At 47.1% G+C, this 17898-nt stretch overlaps 1 protein-coding gene across 2 annotated transcripts in view; it reads right to left on the bottom strand.

The window, feature by feature from the left end:
* Window positions 1-4702: 4702 nt before the first annotated feature.
* The window catches only part of GALNT2 (polypeptide N-acetylgalactosaminyltransferase 2), a 154602-nt gene continuing 141406 nt past the window's right edge, over window positions 4703-17898 (bottom strand). For both annotated transcript variants that reach the window (XM_074988657.1, XM_074988658.1), the window contains 2 exons: window positions 8142-8261; window positions 4703-5190 (listed from right to left, as the gene is read on the bottom strand). In XM_074988657.1, the coding sequence (XP_074844758.1) occupies window positions 5035-5190; window positions 8142-8261 (276 nt within the window). In that variant the 3' untranslated portion in view covers window positions 4703-5034. The remainder of the gene's footprint in view (window positions 5191-8141; window positions 8262-17898) is intronic.

Below are 17898 nucleotides of genomic sequence, written 5' to 3'. Positions count from 1 at the left end.
TTCTCGGTGTGACGCCTTGCAGGGGTAGGATTTTCAGAGGGCACAGCCTTGGCATGATTCCCAAGCTGAGCTACGCAACACTAAGTACAATAAACCCTCGATTGTATGGGCCCTGATTTAGCGGACTTTGGTAACAACGGAAGTCCACCCACCCATTGTTCCCACCACCCACTTAGTCAGGGCCTGTAAAATTCTAAACCACCCGCCACTCCTGGTCCAAAAAAAAGAAAAAAATTAGGGACTGACTGGGTCTGCCATGGCTGAACCCTCCACAGCAGCCTGGAGCACCGCTGGAGCTGCCATATGCTCCTCCCACCAGGGATGGGGGCATAAGCCAGCAGACATTACTCGCATACATGCCCCATCCCCGGTAGGAAGAGCACATGGCAGCTCCAGCAGCAGTGGTGGCTCATCCAGCTGTGTGGCGGGGTCTCCCCAGCCGTGAGGAAGCAGCGTTCCAGCCACGTCCTTGCAGGGTCCCTCCAGCCATCCGCAATAGGGTGGGCAGCTCCAACAAGCTCCGCCAGCTGTGGCAGATCCTTCAGTGAGCCATGGACTTTTACATTTGTTGGTGGTGGGAGGAAGACAGACTGGCGGGGGTAGGTGGACAGTAAACCCTCCGGTTAACGGACTTTCGGCTGTAATGAATACCTCCTCCCCATTAGCCCATTAAATGGAGGATTTACTGCACTAGTGAAAGTCTCAACTTAACTGACTGCCTCTGCCAGAGCTCCATCCCTGTCACAGTTATGCCTTCCCCTCTGCCTCACCAGCCAGCCTCGTCTTCCTCCCCTATCCAAACCTCTGCTGCTTCACAGTGTTGACAGATAGATACTGTTCCCTGCCGTAGGGCTGAGCTGTTGCTGCCAGAGACTACCTTCTCCTTGAGGTTTTCCACGCTAAGGCTATGTCTACACTAGGCCTGGAAGATCAACCCGCTCAGGGTCGATGTTCTGGGATACAATTTTGCACATCTTGTTGGGATATGTGAAAATCAACTTCTCAGGGATCACAGTCGACCCCTGTACTCCTTGTAAGATGTGAGGAGTAAGGGAGATTGTCAGGAGAAACTTTGTCGCCCTGCTTCAGAGGACAGCCAAGTAAGCCAAGCACAGATATGTCAATTCTAAATATGCAATTGCCAAAGCTAGAACTGCGTATTTGCAGATGACTTACCTTGCCTACAGTAAGCATAGCCTGTGGGAAGAACCACAGAAACCACGTACATGGGACCTTAATGCTTCTCAAACTCCCAGAAGTAAGAAATCTGCCCACAGCAGCACTCCTCAGTGTGAGAGAACCAAGGAACTGTCTGATCCTCAATAGGAAAATACACCCTGGATAAGAGTTTCCTACAGGTTAACATTAGAACTCATGAATTACTTTTCTTCTGTGAAAAGACACCTGTTTTGCATCATATACACTATATACAAACTTACTTGACTTAACCCTTGTACTCTGTGTGGCGCATAGGTCATCTACAAGTCTCCTCCACTTCACTCCATCTTGTGACAAAACTTCTAGATGACTACAGGAGTATCCCAGTTCTTCAAATCTCAGTAGATCGTCTCCACATTGTCTGAGGTCTTCCTCTTTTACATTTTCCTTGTGGGTTCCATTGGAAAACTTGCCGGACTATGATGGATGAAGGTTTTGAGTGTGTGGTCTAGCCATCTGCACTTTCTTCTCTTGACTGTCAAGTGGTTCTTGTCCTGCTCTGTTCCAAAGCTCCTTATCTGTTACAAAGCCTTGCCATTTGTTGTGAAAGATGTACCTCAGGCATCTGTTTATGAATGTCAATGTCTGTAACTTGTGATTTTATTTATATATATATATCAATAAATAAAAGCAGGGTCACAAAACCACCAAGTGGATCAAAACTTGTGGAAACATCTGCCAGATTGTGGGTGCATGAAACCAAATAATTATAGCGTCAACCACCAACTTATCTATAAAGTAATTATTTTCTTTATTTAAGTTAAAGTTTTCAAGGATGGTTTCCATCTATAAAATGAACAAAGTACAAGCTCTATACAGCAGATTTTTTTAAACCAACTGAAAAGAAATTTCCAAACTATAATTTGAAAATTTGCAAAACAAGCTCACATGTACCATCATTTTTGCTTTGAAGACAATGAGAAAAGTTCTTTCAGAGAAGACTCCATCACCATTTTCTTCAGGGGTTCTTAGGAATTTTACCTCTCTTAAAAATGGGCTAATAATCCTGATACTTTAAAAATACTTAAATCAGAGTAAACAACTTTGGCACCCTGTCACGTAAACGTATCTAGCCACAAAAGGATACAGCCTTCCTTTCTGTTCTGTGCTCGTGAAACAAAGGGATGCTGTCTATGGATACCTTCTATATTAAAACCCATCTGCATAGCATTAGAGAGATCTATTTCTATTTCACAATATGTAGGATGACATGTAAAGACTTCATTTGCATTAAGGGGGTGGGGTTTATAAAAATTAAGACTTTTTACTAGTGATTCAACTTAGAGCTAGAAATCAGAACAGTCAACATTATCCCAGCTTTCATTCCTGATTTCAGTTAGTAGTAGCCTGTTCATTTGGTAACACCCAAGTCACAGTGGGGAATGCAGCATAGTATGAATTGATTTCATCTTTTAAATTATCTTCTTTCAGAACAATTAGGCAATAATGAATTTGCTTCTGAGATCATTCTTTAAGAATTGAACATTTATTCTGAAGAGCAGCAGTAATCCCCACCACAGCTGCATTACTGAATCACAACACTCTGCAAACCCAGCTAATTTAGGCCTAATTTACATCTAAAATTTAGACTGACCTACCTGTGATGCTCAGGGGTGCAAGAAACTGACACCACAGAGACATAGCTAAGCAGGCATAAGCCCCAGTACAGACACTTCAAGATCAATGGATCCATTCATCCAGGGACCTAGCTACTCCTGCTAAAGCCCAGTAGTGACAAGAAAACCCCCCCACATTGCTACAGCCGTGTCCTCCACCTGTAGTGCTTGTAAGCATAGACTAACCCTCAGAGGGCATGGATAGGGAGAAATGGAAGGCTGACAACAAAGTTGGTTATCTACTGCAAGCCACTTTGAAACAGGCAAATCCTCAGGGCTTCTACAAGGATTGAGGGGTAGGGGATCTAAAAAAAAAAAAAAAAAAAAGAGATCTCTCCTCTTCATGTATTTATAGGAGAGTTGGACAGAAAGAAGCACTGATTCAGTCTCTTCCCTACGCATTCTTGGTACACCCTAAAGGAAACCTGTGTAGAGCCACATAAATGCATATTATGCAACTTCAACTCATACATCAGACACGTTTATGGGGCCTCTTATTTCACTGTCACTGCACAGTAAAAACCATGTTGCATGGAGAAGTTCCACTTACTCTATTAAATGCAGCCAGAAAAGAAAGTGCAGCTTGTGGCATATACTTACTCCCAGAGACTCAAACAGGAAAAGAACACTGCCATCGTGTGGGTCACTCACAATATTTATAAATCTCTCTTCATGGTCAGCCCATAGGCTGTTTGAGACCCATTATCTCACCAAGCTAGTTTTTACATTACTCATCCCCAAATTATCAACGCAGTGTTATTTACTGCCAGTATGGATTCTCTTTGCTTTTTATTTTAAAAACAAATGCTTCAGAAAGCGTTTAGCAAATCACATAGACTAGGCAAACAAACAAGCAGGTCAAGATTGAGTTCAACTTAATGTTGACAGCCCTGCTTTAATATAAAAATGTCAGTTGGGCTGACGCTGTAAATTGTATTTGTTCTAAGGTTAAAAACACCACTAGGCATCTGCTGATACCCAGAGTAGAGTCTGGATCAAAAATTCTGTTTCGAGGAATAAAAAAAGATCAGGTAGGATCCCCCATAGCAGGTTGATAAATTAAATAAGTGCAATTATGAGATATAACATAGCTGCTGATCCTTGCAGATTGAAACATATGGTCTTGTTTTATCTGTACACAGTGATACTCCTCTTCGGTCTTATCCTGACTCACCAAGATCAAGAAATTAAGTTGATCAGAGTCCTGAAAATATAAACTGAGCTGACCCCAATGGCTGTGCCTGTAAAAGAGCTGCACTGTTTACATAACTTTTGAAAAGGAAAAAAAAAAGTATTTTAAAGACCAAGTACTGTAGAAATGTTCAACATAAATATCAAGTACAAGTTTACAGACACCCAGGGCACGTGACTTGAATTCCCAACCAGAAGAAACAAGCCAAGCACTGAGCTGTGCAGACACATCAGTTTGTTCTGCCGTTTTGTCTTCCTCTGCCTGAGTTCCATAAGCTCCAAAGATGGTGAAGTGTTAAGAAGCAGATCCCATTGGCAAAGCAAAAGCATCCAGTGTTAGCATGGACATTATGCGCCTTCACAAAGTTTTGTTCCCTCACAGCATTCCAAGCCACTTTCCGGTTTATGGTATATTAATCGCTTAGTTGATAATTACAAGATGAGAAAAACTGCTTAACAGTTGGGAACTGAAAAATATATATATTATGTATAATATATATATTTAGAGTTCATGACAGATAGGAAATATACCAATTACACATGGAAAATCTTCAAAATGACACATCAGCTTCAGGAAACCACAAGTGATGATTTCTGTGTAAATGGAGATTTCAATTTCTCCTAGCAGTTTATTTTTCCCTGCTGTCCCACCCTCCCACCACCCCACTCCTCTCCATCCTCCTCCATGTTACGATCCATTTGCTACTGTACATCAGTTGTTTCAAAGGATGTTAATCATCTGCTGTGCAAGTACTAAACTGAAGTCACACAGGAACTGATGTCTTTACACCAGAAGGGAACCTTGCCGCAGCTGCGTTCAGTGAGATAAGTGCAGTGTTGCATGTCCCCTTGGTTCCCTTGTGTTCGGTTTTGTTCTTTCACTTTCAGACGAAGATGGAATACTGAGGTATATTAAGTTTCATGGAAAGTTTAAGAAATACATCAGTAATGCAATCAAAATTTTGCCGAATGTCTTGGAAACAAGATGGTGTTGTGTGTGTAAGCCCTTCTACTGCTGTAGATTAAGTGTGAATTTCCACTGTTGTGACAGAGAAGGATTGCAGACCTCAACGGTAAGACCGCCACTTTTGGCATTTCGGCTGTCTAGACACAGATTACTGCCAACATGCCTCAGTTTAGAGTTGCTCTCAATTTGTTCCCATTTCTGGAAAAGAAAAAGCAATGAGCTAACCAAGCGTGGATGGATAACAAAACAAAACAAAACAAACACACTCATATCATGTCTTCCTAGTTCTCCATCCTCAGATCCCTTCCTGGCCTCTGCAGTAATTCTCAAAAACAACAAGGCGGCCTGTGGCACCTTATAGACTAACATTTTGGAGCATGAGCTTTCGTGGGCAGAGGCCCACCTCATCAGACATCACAATTTTGACTACTGAGACAATAGCATAAATCCTGTCCTTTAGGACTTGTCCAAACGATTGCCAGCCATATTGAAACCGCCATTAGATCAACTAATACTTTGCGCTAGAAATGGGGGTTACACCAAGCCATTTTGTCAGGATCTCTCCCCAGATAAATGCAATCCCAATGCAGGGCCTGGTTAGAGGCCTGCAAAGCCTGCAGCTGTGCCCCCCTTTCCCCAACCCTATAGGGGACACAAATGTAGCACTAACTTCAGCTTTCTTTTTTCAATATTTAAAAACAGTGACCCCAATACTGACCCCCGAGGCAGTTTTCCAGGGGCTGCGGAAGCCATCACCATCACTCACTCAGTTTGGAACCCACCTAATTAATCTGCAGTTGTTAAAAGCAGCATCATCCAGGCCAATGCTGAGGGCCATTGTCTGACTGACCAAGTGTGGGACTAAGAACAAGGGATCCCTATTCTATTCCCAGCTGTCAGTTTCTCCACTATGACCCTCAACAAAAACTCTCTTCTTTGGTTTCCCTACTGTTAAAATAGGGATGATTTTCGCCCGACCTTTAAGAGTGAAGTCTGTGACAAGAATGGTGGTAAATACTGTAACTAGCATGCCCACAAACTCTGACAGATGGGGATATAGCAGCACGCAGCCTATTCCAAGAAATGACCTTTGTCAAATGTTCTTATATGTTGGCAACTGTGCATAGACACTGCCATAAGCAGAGCTGGTCTCCTCTCCTGGATGAGAAGACTGAGGGATTGAGCAAAGGGAAGGATGATGTCTGAAATTCACTCCCAAATCCACTAAGTTTGCCTGTACCCCCATTTAACACTCATTAAATAGTATTTCACAGAAAGCAAACTCCCAGCCATGAAGTATTTGCAGACTGGTTACTCCATGAGAACATGAACACAGAGGCTCAGAGGAAAGAAAAATCCACGGCTTTGAAGAGGAGACTTCTCTCTGACTAGATGAAAGGGATTTGCTGCTGACATGACTCTGCAAATGTGATTTTACTTAGGCATGACAACAGAAAGACAAGTAACTGCTGCTTAATAATGCAATTTGTCCAGGGAGCCTGATGCTCTCACAAAGGGCAGTCCTACATCTTCCTTTTTTTTTTGCCTTTTCCCTTGCTCCAGGGAGGCTCTTCCTCATATAATCTTCCCCTTAAATGACATGCAAGGCTTGCGTACCTGTAGCAGCAGACAGGTAAGTTCTTGGCTGCTCAGATCTGAAGAGGGGAGGGACTCAAGCTCCTCTCCTCAGAGACTCATGCAGTCACATGTTCAGATTTCACTGAAATGGGGGGCTTCAGCAATAGAAGATGGAACTGTCTCTGGAAACAGCCTTGATAGCATAGATGCATGGCTTGGTTGACCTCTTACAAGGTAGGTTTGAGGAGGAGAGCTGTGTGTGTTGAGATTGAAATGGATGTGACCTCCCCATTTCTTATGGATTTCTCCTCCTCACATTTATTATATTACCAATGCACTGTTTACTACTGCACTCACCTCTAAGCTAATATATATGCTGGCAATTATTAGTTATGTCTTCCCTTACAGCCAACTACATCATCTTATGATAGTTTCACTTAGCAACACAAGGAAAATATGCTCTTCAATGAATAATCTAGACAGACTTATTTACAAGTGCTGCAAGCATTTAAGAGTCTTGTTAAATAAAGACAGGCAGGCGTCAGTGAGGCTCTAAACCAAATATTCTAGAGACCCGACTACTGTAAACAAGTTATGCTAAATGTTATCTCATATGGACACATTTAGTGCGTGGCTCATGGGTTATAGATGGAAAAGGAGGTCATCTGAACACAAAGCAAAGGAAATCTAGGCTATTTGCAAGATGTTCTCACTAGAATTATTTAACAGAGGACTTGAGGGAAAAAGGATAATTGTACAAGTGATATTGTACCTTTCTACCCCTATTCTGTAATGCATTTTAAGAAATCGCATGTGTACTGTAGTACAAAGACTTCCGTAGAAAATAGTGACAAATTCAGCCCTCAGTTATATCAATAAAGCCTCAGAACTTCATAGAGGTTTTAAGGTTATAAAGGGCTCAACTTGATCCTAATTTGGACCTGCTAGCCTCCCAAGTTACAATTGTCAGAAGAGGTTGGCATAAGATTCAAGACTTTCCTTTTTATGATCTTGTTTCAGTGTTTTAGGTTGACCGAGTTTGTCAGCATTTAGATTCTTATGGGCACATTGCCTTTCATTATGAAAAGAAATACTTGCTTTAACACTACCTAGAGACCTTCAGACCCTCACTTTTAGCATGCCATGAAGGCCGACTTTGTTAGTCTTCTTCTAATTGTCTGACCTCCATATAATTTAAGGGGGGGGGGGGCGGGGAGGACATGCAGCATCTTTATACTAGCTCCACTAATACTGTCTCTTTTCCCCTGGACTCCCGAGTTTCGCACCTGTGTCAGATCAAGTTAATCAACAGCTCTCTACGGCCCCAAAGTTGAGTGAAGTGCTTAACACAAAAAGCATGGCACCACTTCATTTCTGCTGCAGTACTCAACTGTCCCACTGGCAAAGCCATCTGCATCCTGACACATACATTGGGGCAGGGAGCAAACGGTTGGTCTGTACAGGCCAAGAACCTCAGCAGGATAAGTATGCGTGTATGTATGCACATATGTAGATTTCAGATTTTCCGATCAAACTGCTGGTATAATTAGTTACATATATTATGTACTCACCTGTCTACTGTCATTTTCTCTGCAGCCTTGGAGTTTTATTAGTGAACCAGGTGCTCGGTCCACAACAGTAAGGCACAAATCCATATGTTTCACTGACTTGTCCTTAGTTAAGGCCCATTCCTGGAACACAAGGAAATAAAATAATATAGCTGAGAACATATGTGCAAAACCTTATGCACACTGCTCAGCAAGCCTCTTATCAACTCCTGTAAAGACACTCAAAAGGAAACCAAGAGCCCGACTTCAGACTTCAGTGTCTGAATAGTGTTCCCGCTTCCACAGTTTAAACAAAAAAAAAAACAAAAAAAAAAAGCAGTCAAGTAGCACTTTAAAGACTAACAAATAATTTATTTGGTGAGCTTTCATGGGACAGACCCACTTCTTCAGCCCATAGCCATAGCAGAACAGACTTGATATTTAAGGCACACAGACAACCACAAAACAGTAATCGAGGTGGGCAAATCAGAAAAAAATTATCAAGGTGAGTAAGTCAGAGAGTAGTGGGGTAGAAGGGCGGGAGGGGAAGTCAAGAATTAGATTAGGCCAAGTATGGAAACGAGCCCCTATAGGGAGCCAGAAAATTCCAGTCTCGGTTCAAACCGTGTGTTAATGTGTCCAATGTGAATATAAAAGAGTTCAGCAGCCGCTCTTCGAAGAGCGTTGTGAAAATTCTTCTCCAGTAACACACAAACTCTTAAGTCATTAACAGAATGGCCCACTCCATTAAAATGCCGGCTAACAGGTTTGTGGCTCAGGAGCGTCATGTCCGTTTTGTGCCCATTAACTTTATAATTTTTTTCTGGTTTGTCCACCTCGATTACTGTTTTTGGTTCTCTGCGCCTTAAATATCGAGTCTGTTCTGGTATGGCTATGGTCTGAAGATGTGGGTCTGTCCCACGAAAGCTCATCACCTAATAAATCATTTTGTTAGTCTTTAAAGTGCTACTGGACTGTTTTTTTGTTTTGATAGAATATAAACTAGCACAGCTTTCTCTGTTACTAGTTTTAAAAAAGTGTGAACTACTATTTCCAAAATGACAACTTTGTGTTATGACTGGTCAGACGCAGAGTCCTTTGAACCATGTTTCTCTAGAAGCCCAATGTAGCTGATGACTAATTTACTGTGAAATTGCATTTGGGTACATCGACCCAACCCACAGCAAGAAGCCTCCCAGCCCGGGACAATAGATTTGCAGTCTGAAGGCCCTCCATCTCCTAGATTTCAGCGTATGAGCCACTGGTTTTTAAGAGCCATTTATGCAGCTATTTTAGCATGCTAACATGGGTCCCACCAACACAAATCTGCCCACCTGCACTCAAAACACTGCACACAGACACACCCTTAGTGCCTCAGCATAATTGGAGAAATGTTGCCTTGTTCTCCCACTGCTGGATTTGATGGTGGATAGGATGTAGCCACCCATCTTTTATTCATCTATATATTTTAGAGTACTGGTATGCAATCTTTTTACCTCAGGCCCTACTTTTCATCCCTATAACTAGCAGGGGCCCCCAACCTGTCTAATGTAATCCAAACTGACAGGAATTCTGGTTATGTTCATATGAAAAAAAATCCCTTTGGGCATGAGTAAGAAAATAAGTACGTAGAAGGTAAAAACTATTAATTGGTATATAAATGTGACCACGCACACAAAAACGATAATATAGGCCAACATTTTTAACGAGGTGGATGAACCTGAGACTCGGCAGCCAGCCATGCTGCACCCCGCTTATCAAATGTCATGCTCCTCCAAGGCGGCCCACCCCCCACTTTGCACACCGCTGCTTTGGAGTGTCTGCGGGTGCGATGTTTGTTCAAGAGCTCCCCTCAAACCGTAAGAGCTACAGCCATGGAATTTGGTATGCAACTTCCTCTAAACCCGGAGCGCACAAAGTGGAGCGTGCAGCATAATCTGCTCCTCTCACCCCCACGGCTTACACTGCCTCCCCAGTCCTCTGCATTTTCCCCGACGGCCTCTGCTGCTGCTGTCGCCATGAGAACGCCTCCTGCTTCTGGGCCAATCAGAATGCTCAGAGGCCCTGAGTCAACCCAGAGAGCTCCCGGCTTGGTGAGATGGCCGCATTGGTCCCTGCGGCCCCTGTCATGCTAGCCCCTGGGAGTCCCAAGAAGCTGGTGGTCAACATGGTACAGTGTGAATCCCCTTTAATCCCCCACATACCCTCTTGGGGTCCTCCCCCAGAGCACCCCTCCCACTTCTAGGCATCTACTGGAGTGCCCAGGTACCCTGCTCCCAAGCATCACATCCCCTTCCTAAGTACCCCACATCCCTTCCTCTGGTCCTCCCATAGGTTGGGGGGTGGGGAGGGGCTGGCTAATTGCAAGAGCAAAAAGTGGGGCCCAACATAAAAAGTTTGGGCATCCCTGTTCCAACTCTACCTTAAAACCAAGGTCATGGTTTGGTTGTGCCTGGTGAGTGACCGAAATCCCAAGGCTTCCCAGACACAGAAGGGGTGGGGTTTTGAGAGTAAGAACAGACACTCACCCACCACTGGGGACAGTGACTACCGGGCACAGCCACTCTGCCGAGTAACCACGGGGCACAGACAGAGCAGGAACACAGTGGCCACCCTGCACCATCTGCCCCACCCTCCCCCAGACAATGGGGCCTGGAACCCCAGCCTGGCCCATGGCTTCCCCTCCCCAGCTACTGCCCCCCTTATGCTGGGGGCTAGGAACCCTGCTCCCCCCTACAATAACCCCCCGCAGCCTCAAGCCCTGAGCTGTGGCCAGACCTAGTGCTGTGCCCCACCTCCCCATCCTACCCCAGGAGGGCCAGCTCAGCACTGGGACCCAGCCCGGCGCCCAAACCCAGCCAGGCCCGAATCTCAGAGTTTGGGCCGGGCCTAGCACCACAGCCCAGCCTTAAGGCAGAGGCAGGGAGTTGTGGCCCATCCTGGTGCCCTACTGTTCCCCCAGGGGACTGGCAGCTGTGGCCTGACCCAGCCCCCCCACAACCTGAGGGCAGGTGGGGGTCCAGAAGCCGCAGCCTGACTCCACTGTCTGGGACAGGTACAAGGGCCGGGAGTCTGGGTAGGTAATGCCTTCCCCCTCCTCTTCAGTCTCTCTCCCCTCACCCCCCAGAACAGGTAGGGTGGGTCTGGGAGCAGACGAGGGAGACCTGAGCAAAGCTGGGTACATCTGCTAGTATTACACACAACAGTACATTCAACCAAAGTTTCGGTTGCAAAGTCAAGCACCTAAAAGTTAGGACGTGTCAGATTTACTGTTCCCCACACAGCCGTAATTCTGCTTCCTTTTGCTACCATCCTACACACTAGTTGATACTTGTATGTTAAAGCTGAGAACATACTCCCTTTGGAAAGTTAAATCAAAACAATTTTGTAGCCTAGCACCACCTCACAGCCTTGGCAAAAGAGATGTCTCACAGAAGCGTACTGAAATCACCCCAAGGCGTGACTCGGCAAAATCTTTCCCCATTGTCTGCCTCTAAATCTTTCCTTTGTGTAGCTATTACTTAAATAAAAAGCCTTATTGAAACTCAAACCCCTTCTATCATTCCTTGAAGATTACTAGACACTGATAGACAGAGGGAGCAAGTTAGAAAGGACAAGGCAAAAAAAAGTGGTGAGAGTCTTCTGGGCTCCAGTCCTACATTGCCAGAATGAGGCAATTCTCACAGTAGGTTATACAGACACTCAAAACACAATCCTACAGCTCTTCTGAGCTTCATGGGGCTTCTTATGTTTGAATCCCTTGGGTGGAGTTCAGATACCTCAGTGGGCTTTTCTGAGTTTGGGGAGATTCCTTTCAAACTCTATCCACTCGTAGTGCCAAACTGAAATGTCACTCTCAGATTCTGCGGAGATGTATGAAGCAGTTCACACTTTGGGTCACATTTTTGAGGTCTTCTTCAGAACCCTGAAGCTGAAGACTTTAAAAATGAAGAGCGATTCGAGCACAAAGCAGCAGCTTGGAATTAACCCATACCGCCACACACCTGATCAATCCAACCCTGGGTACAGACAAAAAGCACAACAGTACTTTTGATTAAAAACCTAAATGCTCCAGTCAATGTATCTGAAGTCAGGATTCCAACACTAATCTCAACTCTGCACCTTGCATCTCCACTGGCTTTGGGCCAAGCATCCCACTTGAATCCATATACCCATCTGCATCTACTTTTGCAACTTAACACCTCCTCTGTACCACACCCTTACCAAATTCTACCTACTTGTCTGCAAGCTTTCATGTTAGCAGTGAAAACCTCTGCTAAAAATACCACCTCCTGGGCCCCATAAAGGGCCAAGAGGAAAGCTTTCAGGTCAGAGATCCAAGCAAGATCAGTTAAGACTTCAAAAAGACAATGTTTGGATTTATCAGCATGGCCTCTGTTTCCAGGGAGCGGTGGAAAAAAAGAACTAATACATTGCACAATTCTGTGTCTGCTCACAAAGACCTCTGCTTACCCAATCAGCTCTTAGTTATAGCTGAACAACATTACCTTTAAGCTATTCAAAACCAAGCCCAAGAACATCTAAAACAGGGGTCAGCAACCTTTCTGAGGCATAGTGCCAAAAAACAGTTACCTGTTCTGTAACTGGTGTTCTTTGAGATGTATTGCTCATGTCCATTCCAATTTGGGTGCACGCCAGGTGCATGCCCAGTTGCTGTAAGCTTTTTACTCTAGCCAGTAGCCCTAGGGCTGGTGCAGTGCCCCCTAGAGTGGCGCCCAATATGGCCATCCATATATGTGCCGCCCGACCCACCCCCGGCTCAGTTCCTTCTTGCCAGCTACTCCGACAGAGGTGAAGGCTGGAGGGCTTTAGAATGGACATGAGCAATACATCTTGAAGAACACCAGTTACAGAACAGGTAACTGTCTTTTCTTCTTCGAGTGACTGCTCACGTGCATTCCAATTTGGGTGAATGCAAGCTAATGTCTAAGAGGTGGGGTCGGAGCCCTGAAAGTAGTGGAGGACAGCCCTTTCCACTGCGGTGTCTTACCGTGTGCGCTGCATAACTGCGTAATGCGTTAGGAGCATGTGAATGGAGGACCAAGTGGCCACCCTGCAGATGTCCTGGATAGGGACCTTGGCCAAGAACACCACATAGGACACCTGTGCCCTAGTGGAGTGAGCCCTGATTGGGGGAAGGGGGAACCCCAACCAGCTTGTAGCACTCTGATACAGGCCACTATCCAGGAGGAGATCCACTAAGAGGAGACTGGGTGCCCCTTCATCTTGCCTGCCACGAATGTTGAAGGCCTCTGCGCAAGATCCCAGACTTTGGTTCTGGTGAGAGCAGAACGTCCTGCACTTCGCGTTGAGATGAGTGGAAAAGGTCTACTTGGGTACGTCCCCACCTCTGAAAAACTGAACCCAGTACTTCGGCATGCAATAACCACTCGTGGTCCATGAAGCACCTGCTGAGGTAGTCCACTAGGGAGGTGTGAGCCCCAGGCAGGTAGAACGCCCTCAGGAGAGTCTGGTGCTGGATGCAGAAGGCCAGAGTAAGAGGGCCTTGAGACACAAGAGCAATGAGCGTGCACCCCCCTTATTTGTTTATATAGTACATTGCCACAGTGTTTGTGCTGACTGCGACACACCGCCCCTTCAGTTCGCTCTGAAACACTTTGCAAGCCAGCCAAACTGCTCTGAGCTCCTGCATGTTTATGTGGAGCTGAGCATCAGTCTTGTTCCACAGAGCTTGAATCTGTCGGTCCCCCAAGTGTGCTCCCCAGCCCAGGTCCGAGGCATCTGTGAGCAGGGAGAGGGAAGGTTGCGGGGGATTGAAGGGCACTCCCATGCAGACCGACCCAACTTCTAGCCACCAATGTAATGCCATTAAACACGCTTGGGGGGGGGAGAGGGGGACTAACTAACTTGTCTATGTTGTCCCCGACAGGTCTGTACACCGAAGCGAGCCACAGCTGGAAGGGGGGCATTTGTAACGGGCATGCTGGACTACGAACGTGCATGCCACCATGTGTCCCAACAGTCTGAGGCATCCCCTGGCCATCATGGTTGGGAACCTGCTCAGGCCTCGGATGCAAGATGCCATGGCTTGGACCCTGCTGTGGGGTAGAAAGGCCCCGGCTTGCTCTGCATCTGTTCAGGTGCCCACCACCAACTCCATGACCTGAGTCGGGGATGGCACAGACTTTGCCTCAGTCACTAGAAGGCCTAACGTGTTGAACATTTCTTGTATCAGCTGAACATGTCTTGTCACCTGTTTCTGTGACCGACCCCTGATCAGCCAGTCATCTAGGAAAGGGAACAGGTGCACTCCCTGCCTGTGTAAGAAGGCTGCCACTACTGACATACATTTGGTAAAGACTCTTGGGTCTGAGGAGAGGCAGAATGGAAGGACTGTGAACTGGTAATGGTCCTTCCCTAGCACAAACCAGAGGAACCTCCTGCGAGGTGGATAAATTGCTATATGGAAATACGTGTCTTAAGTTGAGAGTGGCCAACCAGTCCCCTCATTCCAGCATTGAGATAATTATGTCCAGGGATATCATAAGACACTATCTTTTTCAAAAATTTGTTCAGGTTTCGCAGGTCCAAAAATCGGCCGTATCCCCCTCGTTCGCTTTCGGGTTTAGGAAATAAAAAGAATAAAATCCCCACCCCCGGAATTCCTGGGGAACTTCCTCTACAGCCCCCTTTTGTAGGAGGGCCCCCACCTCCTGCCTGGGAACCATCTCTTGAGAGGGGTCCCTGAAGAGGGATAGGGAAGCGGGGGGGGGTGGGGGTGGGAAAGGAGGTAGGAAGAAAATTGGATGGCGTATCCCTTTTCTACAGTGCGGAGGACCCACTGGTTTGATGTTATGCTGCACCATGCATGGTAGAATGGGGATGGGCGGGATGAAAATAAAATACTGAGCTGGAACTGTGGGGGTGGCCGGTGTGTCGCTCCTGATCGCCCCATCAAAAACTTGTGTTTAGACCTCGGTGGGCGTTTCTGGTGGCTCTGGTCCTGTGTCTGGCAACCCTGACTTCTTCTATTATGGCGGCCCCTTTTCCTGTTCCCATCGCGTTGTTGTTGTAGGAACTGTCTGATTAGGGCCTTGGGGTAAAATGTCTTCTCTGGGTCACCGGTGTGTATAGACCCAGCGAGCGTAGGGTGGTCCATGAGTCCTTTGTGCTATGAAGCCTCCTGTCAGTTTTTTCTGAAAAGAAGGAGGGGCCCTCAAAAGGGAGGTGCTGAATGGACTGCTGCACCTTCTGTGGGAGTCCCAAGACCTGCAGCCTTGCCCCGCTTCTCATGGCTATGCCCGAGGCCATGACTCTGGTGGCCGCATCAGCTGCATCTAGGGTGGCCTGTAGTGCTGCTCTGGATATGAGTCTCTGCTCCTCCATCAGGGCCCTAAATTCCGAGTTGGTGTCTGGCGGGAGCAGCTCAGTGAAACGGTCAATGGAGCTGGTCGTATTGTACGCATACCTGCTAACCATGGCTTGCTGGAGGCCACCTGTAGAATAAACTTTCCTACCATACAGGTCTAAACTTTTGGTCTCTGTTTTTAGGGGAGGGGCCCCTGGAACCTCTGCCTCTCCCTATTGTTCACAGCATCCACAACAAGGGAGTCAGGAGGAGGATGGGTAAACATATGTTCATTTCCCTGGGCTGGGACAAAATACCACCACCCATTTTTCCTAGCCTTGGGCAAGGCTGAGGCCAGGGTCTGCTACACTGTTTTCGCTGTGTTTGCAATTGTCTTTATAATGGGCAGTGCCACCCTGAATGATCCAGACGTTGACAGGATATTTGTAACAGGGTCTATTTCATCCCTGACCTCTTCCACCTGCACCCACAGACTCTGGGCCACCCTCCTCAACAGCTGCTGGTACACTCCTCCATCCTCTAGTACCAGGGATGCAGAGGACCCAGGTAGTGCCTCATCTGGGGAGGACAAGGATGAGGGCATCATACCCTCCAAGCCCACTGGTGTGGGGGGTTCTGGCACTTCCATCTGAGTTCCTGACACTGTGGTTTGTGGTGCCATGCTCAGTGCATAGGGTGAAGGGCCCCCTAGTGGTCCCTCGTACGGTACCATAAAGATGGGACCACTCTACACCTGAAATAGCACAGGTTCTGTTGGTGCTGGTGCCCACTGTGCCACAGTCCCCAGTGCCTGCAGGGGCAGTGCCCATGCTTGGGTCACCTCTGACTGCACCGTGTCAGTGTCAGTGGCATCATTGGTGCTGACGATTCCACTTGCTCTCTCGGTGGGGCCCCCAAAGCAGCAGTCTGTGCCAATCTCGGCACCTGAGGAGTGCCAGGCGCCCTGAACAGGAGTCCTGCATCCCACCCCTGTGCCTCGTGGATCGCCCACGGGGTCCAGAAGGGCCATTGTGGGGCCCTGTGCCACTCCCCCTCTAAGGGGTGTTGGGAGCAGTGTCTATGCTCGCTGCATCGATATGACCTTGTACTTGCGCTCTCAGCTGAGCTGGAGCAAAATGAGTCTGACTCCAATGCAGACTCTGACGCCAATGACCATGGCGATGCCGAGGGCCCTGTAGATCCCATTGGTTCTTGCGTGCTCTGCACTGTCTGCATGGCACCAAAGGAGACGACTGTTTGCTGGGGTCTCAATGGCGTCGGGAATCGTGCTGGGGTCCCTAGAGCCTGACCAAGCGCCTGGAACTGGGGTGATGAAGGCTCCCGGTGCAGCATTTGAGGCAGCATGTAATTTGCAGGAGCCTTTGAACAGTGCAAAAGGCCTCCGGCATCGAGGGTTGTCTGGGAAAGCGCAGGATCCCGCCTTGTGCTGGAGTCAATGCCCACACTTCATGACCCTGGTCATGGTGCAATCTGGCAGACTCCCCCGAAGCTTCTCTTTTCCTCCTCCTTTCTTGAGACCAACCCCGATCCCATTTTCTCTTTTTGCAAGGCACCAGGGACTGGCTCTTATAGCAACAGGAGGTGCTATGCGCCGAGTCCTGCTCTGGGTGCCAGGAATTTTCCGCTGGCACCGATAGTGCCGGAGCGCTCTGCACTGACAACGTGGTGCTCTGAGTTCCCGCCAGGGAAATGTCCAGGTGCAAGGCTGATTCCATTAGTAGAACCTTCAGCCATTGAGCTCTTTTTTAAAGTCCTGGGCTTGAAGGCCTTGCAAATAGAGCAGCACTCCTGGAGGCGTGCCTCACCGAGGCAACTCAAACACACCTTATGCAGGTCACTTTTGGGCATTTGTTTGCCACATTTTGAACGGCTTTTAAACCCTGGGGAGCCAGGCATTAAAGACCCACCTCAGCTCACTAGGTGCTAAGAAGAGCTATTTACCTACGAAGATAACTATCTGAACTATTTACAACTAATTAAAACAATAAAGGCTACCAGGGAACACTCAACAATGAGTGAGCTCCAGCAACCAACAGCGCGGCCAGAAGGAACTAAGCAGGGTGCAGGGCAGGTGGTGCATATATATGGGTGGACATACGGGCACCACTCCAGGGGGCACCGCACCGACCCTAGGGCTACCGGCTAGGGCAAAAAGCTTCCAGCAGCTGGGCATGCGCCCAGCGCACACCCAAACCGGAATGCACATAAGCAATCACTCGAAGAATTTGATCGACGTGTACTGTCCCAGGGCGGGTGATACTTTTTAAAGTCATGAACAGTCTTACTTAAAAATGGCTTCATAAAGAAAGATGCAGCACTTTACCGTTTAGGTGGTGGATGGTAGCATTAGCCGGTCTTCTGTTAATCCACAGCCTTTGAGCCGGCTCCTGGCTGCATGGCAGGGGAGTGGTGGGGCTGAGCTCCAAGCAC

This window comes from Carettochelys insculpta, chromosome 3, assembly GCF_033958435.1.
Source record: "Carettochelys insculpta isolate YL-2023 chromosome 3, ASM3395843v1, whole genome shotgun sequence".
In the NCBI taxonomy this organism is placed as follows: Eukaryota; Metazoa; Chordata; order Testudines; family Carettochelyidae; genus Carettochelys; species Carettochelys insculpta.
This window is presented reverse-complemented; position numbering and strand designations above follow the sequence as displayed.